Genomic DNA, 5,029 nt, shown 5'->3' with positions numbered 1-5,029 from the left:
CCAAGATTGTCACGCCAGAACTGAGAGACCTTGCGATGAGCCGACTTATTGATTCTAATATTTTGCCTGGATGTCACCTCTTGGCTTTGGAATGAATGGGTGGACTTCATTGCATATTCTTCCCACTGTCATGACGGTCACATGATACAGTTTGGTAATTTTTTTGGGTGAGAAACCGCTATCGATGAGCTGGATGAGGCTGGTTTTCTTTTCTTGGGAAATCTTCCTCGATATGAAGCAGTAACATTTCACTTGGTAATCTTCCTTATACCACCATGAGCTATAGGGAATGTGAGAACTGGTTGTCATTTGTAGGATGCAAGAAGAAAACAAAATTTCCACCATCAGGGGCAAAACAGTAACAATAAGAAGAATTTGCAGAACTGATCATATGCTAAAAAGTTACCAGTCACATTTATGTATGAGATAGCCAAGAGGATTGTCTATAACATGATGGGAGTCTCACGTTCCGAGCTGTAGTGGATGGCGAGGTCTGTAGCTTGAAAGTCACAAGGACAGAACATTGTTACCCTTCTGCTCTTCAGTGTATGTCATTATAGCTGGGTATGTGCAATAAGGTGAGGGGAGGGGAAGGTTCCCTTCCAAAGAAAAGAGGATTTCGTATGAACAGTGAAAACGCTCACGTCATTCTTGAGTTTCTGTATATTGGGCAGATATCTGGAGAAGATTATTGGAAAGAAAAGCATCTGAAAAGTAAAAACAAGGAGCAGGTCCTCAAGATACGGAGGTAAGTGACAATATACTTACAGTACTATACAGAGGAGATGCATATGAATCTTTGTTGCATTGACTTTTTCTGAAAGATATTGTTTCTCTGTGATCTATCCCTCTATCTATCTATCTCATATCTATCTATCTATCTATCTATCTATCTATCTATCTATCTATCTATGTATCTATCTCCTATCTATCTATCTATCTATCTATCTCCTATCTATCTATCTATCTATCTATCTCCTATCTATCTATCTATCTATCTATCTATCTATCTCCTATCTATCTATCTATTTATCTATCTATCTATCTCATATCTATCTATCTATCTATCTATCTATCTATCTATCATCTATCTCCTATCTATCTATCTATCTATCTATCTATCTATCTATCTATCTATGTATCTATCTCCTATCTATCTATCTATCTATCTATCTATCTATCTCCTATCTATCTATCTATCTATCTATCTATCTATCTATCATCTCCTATCTATCTATCTATCTATCTATCTATCTATCTATCTCCTATCTATCTATCTATCTATCTATCTATCTATCTATCTCCTATCTATCTATCTATCTATCTATCTATCTCCTATCTATCTATCTATCTATCTATCTATCTCCTATCTATCTATCTATCTATCTATCTATCTATCTTCTATCTATCTATCTATCTATCTATCTATCTATCTATCTATCTCCTATCTATCTATCTATCTATCTATCTATCTATCTCCTATCTATCTATCTATCTATCTATCTATCTATCTATCTATCTATCTATCTCCTATCTATCTATCTATCTATCTATCTATCTATCTATCTATCTATCTATCTCCTATCTATCTATCTATCTATCTATCTATCTCCTATCTATCTATCTATCTATCTATCTATCTATCTATCTATCTATCTCCTATCTATCTATCTATCTATCTATCTATCTATCTATCTATCTATCTATCTATCTATCTATCTATCTCCCTATCTATCTATCTACAAAGATAGATAGATACCTATTAGAGGTTCTTGGTTATATATGTCATTGAACAGTAAGAATCCTGTACCTGCCCCTATATCTGCCCTTGTATCTGCCCCTGTACATGCCCCGACAAGGTGACCTCATTCAGATGGGACTAAATGTCAGTATAATAAATGTAAATAAGTATAGAAGTGAAATAATTTGCAATGCAGCTGAGGAGCGAAGTGTATTCTGTATGTGAAGTCGGGTGTTCAATAACCACATAGTAAATACACGGCACTCTGAGCTGAAAGCAGGAGCAGGACTTTATGTTTAAGCACGCAAAAAAAAAATAAAAAAAAAATATATATATATTTATATTTATTAGGTAGAATGATTTTGCAATAAGAAATTATTTTTGACTGATTTCTTTTTGCGCTCATATATTATTATAGATACAATTGTCTACGAACTAAAAAGCAATAAAAAAAACTATTAAAAAAAACATTAAAAAAAATCACTAACCCATAGTTGTGTCGATTCTGTGCCTCATTCATTTTAAAGTTCTGAAAATTATTAAATTACATCTTTTGTAACAAAAAAAAGAATGAAAAATTAGCAAAAGCATTAAAATTTAAACACTTAAAAATATATTTAAAACTCCTATTATTTAGTTTAACCCATAAACATAAAGTAATGATTATTCTACAATGTATCTCTTCAGAAGATTAACAAACAAACCCCCCTCCCCCGTACATGTATTTCCCCACGAAAAGGAAGTCTAAACCACATTGTGAAAGTCGAGTATATCCGCAGTCATGTATATCTGCATATCCTCATGACCGAACACTTGACAAACTGTACACAAACTTTTTCCATAAGTAATGTCCACAGATACATTCTCGGACCACAAAAAACTGGATTACGGCCGGAGCTCATTTTTTTTTAATACTGGTAATTTTTTGGAACAATATCACAATATATGGTATCTTCCATTCTTTATTTTGTTGGATTTCTTTGCCATGATATATTACACACTAATGTTAACACCATGTTTTCCTTACCAGATTACTGATCTCTGCGCCGTGCAACTCCTAAGGCTACAAAGACTCTCATCATGAAGAACATCTCGTTGATACACGTCGTCTATAATCATTCTGAAATCTTATTTTATGACCATTCCGAAGATGTTCATCCTTTTTCGAGCAACTTGACCGCCCGACAAATTTACAGGCTACTTGTCCACGTCGTGGTCTATTTACTGGGGATCACTGGAAACGCTCTGGTCATCTGGTTCTGCATCTTCAGGATGGTGAGGACGGTCAATCTGGTGTGGGTTCTCAACTTGGCTATCGCTGATTTTCTGTTCACATTTTTCCTCCCTCTGAGGATAACCTACTTGGCTCTCGGGGATCACTGGCCATTCGGGAAGTTCATGTGCAAGTTATTCTGGTTTCTGCACTTCCTTAACCTGTCCGTCAGCGTCCTTCAGCTCATGGTCATCAGTCTAGATCGTTACAGTTGTGTCTATTTCCCGGTATGGTGTCACAATTTTCGGAGATCAAGATTGTCCATCATTATAGTCACAATTATCTGGATCATTTCTATTCTGTTCAATGTTCCGTACTTCATTTTCAAAAACATATCGACCATTCAGGATAAAACAGTTTGTCGTAACAGGGAAGATAAGAATTTCAAGTGGGTGGCGATTGTATGGTTTGTCTGTATGGTGATCATCCCTTTCACCATCATCGTCTTGTGTTACACTGCCATTATTGTGCGACTCAAGAGAAAAGGCATCATCTCATCTTCTAGACCTGCCAAAGTTTTTGTGGCCATCATCATCTCCTTCTTTGTCTGTTTCTTCCCCTACAATGTGTTTCTCCTTTTGGAACTTTTTGGGCCACCAACAATTTTTGAGTTGAATTCCATTATCATAGAAATTGTAATGTTTCTGATGTTAGCCCATAACTGCATCAATCCAATTCTTTATACGCTCTTCAGTCGTGAATTTAAGACTAAAATCTGCTGCTCTCTCCAGACTGTGTTTGAGAAGTCTTTCATGGAGGATGCAGGGAAGGACGAATTCATGGCGTGACCAAGAAAGAGCAAAACACTTGAATTCACTCGAGGCTTACAAAGGGAACCCTACAGAATGAACTATTCTGAGTATTGGATTAGCCATTACATCATCAAAGGTCCTTCAGATTTGTCTTCTCCTTACGGCTATGGGAACATCTTCGTCAAAGTCTCTGTTTGGTCTCCATCTGAATTCGCTGGATAAAAAAGTTCTTCAGATCCAACTTTTTTGTCTGGCAGTTTCGATTGAAAAAAAATGGACACCTGACAGATCCCATTATAGTCAAAGGTGTTTGTCGGGATCATCTCAAAGATTCAATTGTCCATTTTCCATGCTCCTAGTCCACCAACGGACCAGAAGAATGGAAATCTAGAAGGTAACTGCTGCTGCTTCTTTTGAGGTATGAGGACTAGGGTTGAGCAATTGAGATTGGAAAAGATTGGTTCCTGATCGGCGATCGAGCAAATTTCATGATCACGATCGGCTGGAAAATGATCGGAAATCGTACTTTGAAATCTCAAGATCGGCTCAACCCTAAAAGTGACTTTTCCCATAGAGAAGCATTGACTAGGGTTGAGCAATCGGGATCGGGAAAGATCGAATCCCGAACGGCGATCAAGCAAATTTCACGATCGGGATCAGCTGGAAAATGATTGGGAATCGGATTTTAAAATCGATCCTGAAATTTCAAGAACGGCTCAACCCTAATGATGACCTGCAGAGTGGGGAGGGTTGTGGTTCTTATTTGGTCCTCTCCATGATGTATGGGATTTTCAGCATCCCCTGCTTCACTTTACTGGTCTGGCACATTGTTGTCAGGAAGGTGAGGGAGAGAAGTGGCACCCGGACAGCTTTCTACAGAGTTGGGTAAAGAACTTTACAAGCACTTTTTACGTTTATTTTTGAAGTTTTCGGGGGTCTAAAATTGCTGCACGTTGACTTTAGGCTATGACATAGGCAATTGATTCAATCATGTAAAATATGTTATATCACGATGTTGGGGTCTGGACAGTGCTCAAGAATCACAGAAGACACCCCAGAAGTGATGAGAAAAATTAAGTCATGACTTTTAGGAGAAAATATGAAAATGGGAACTAGGGTTGAGCGATCGGGATCGGGAAAGATTGGATCTCGATTGGCGATCGAGCAAATTTCATGATCGGGATCGGCTGGAAAATGATCAAAAATCAGATTTTGAAATCTCAAGATCGGGTCAACCATACTGTATATATAATATACAATTAG

At 37.2% G+C, this 5,029-nt stretch overlaps 1 protein-coding gene across 1 annotated transcript; it reads left to right on the top strand.

The window, feature by feature from the left end:
• Positions 1-2,821: 2,821 nt before the first annotated feature.
• Positions 2,822-3,802, top strand: LOC142210201 (chemerin-like receptor 1). The gene has a single exon (XM_075279226.1). It carries the CDS (start codon positions 2,822-2,824, stop codon positions 3,800-3,802), a length of 981 nt encoding a protein of 326 aa, XP_075135327.1.
• The last annotated feature ends 1,227 nt before the right edge of the window (positions 3,803-5,029 follow it).

The sequence above is a fragment of the Leptodactylus fuscus genome, chromosome 6, assembly GCF_031893055.1.
Source record: "Leptodactylus fuscus isolate aLepFus1 chromosome 6, aLepFus1.hap2, whole genome shotgun sequence".
Lineage (NCBI taxonomy): Eukaryota > Metazoa > Chordata > Amphibia > Anura > Leptodactylidae > Leptodactylus > Leptodactylus fuscus.
This window is presented reverse-complemented; position numbering and strand designations above follow the sequence as displayed.

What these genes read in the sequence shown, in the direction of transcription:
- LOC142210201 (XM_075279226.1), top strand. Translation starts at nt 2,822, where the DNA reads ATGAAGAACATCTCGTTGATACACGTCGTCTATAATCATTCTGAAATC.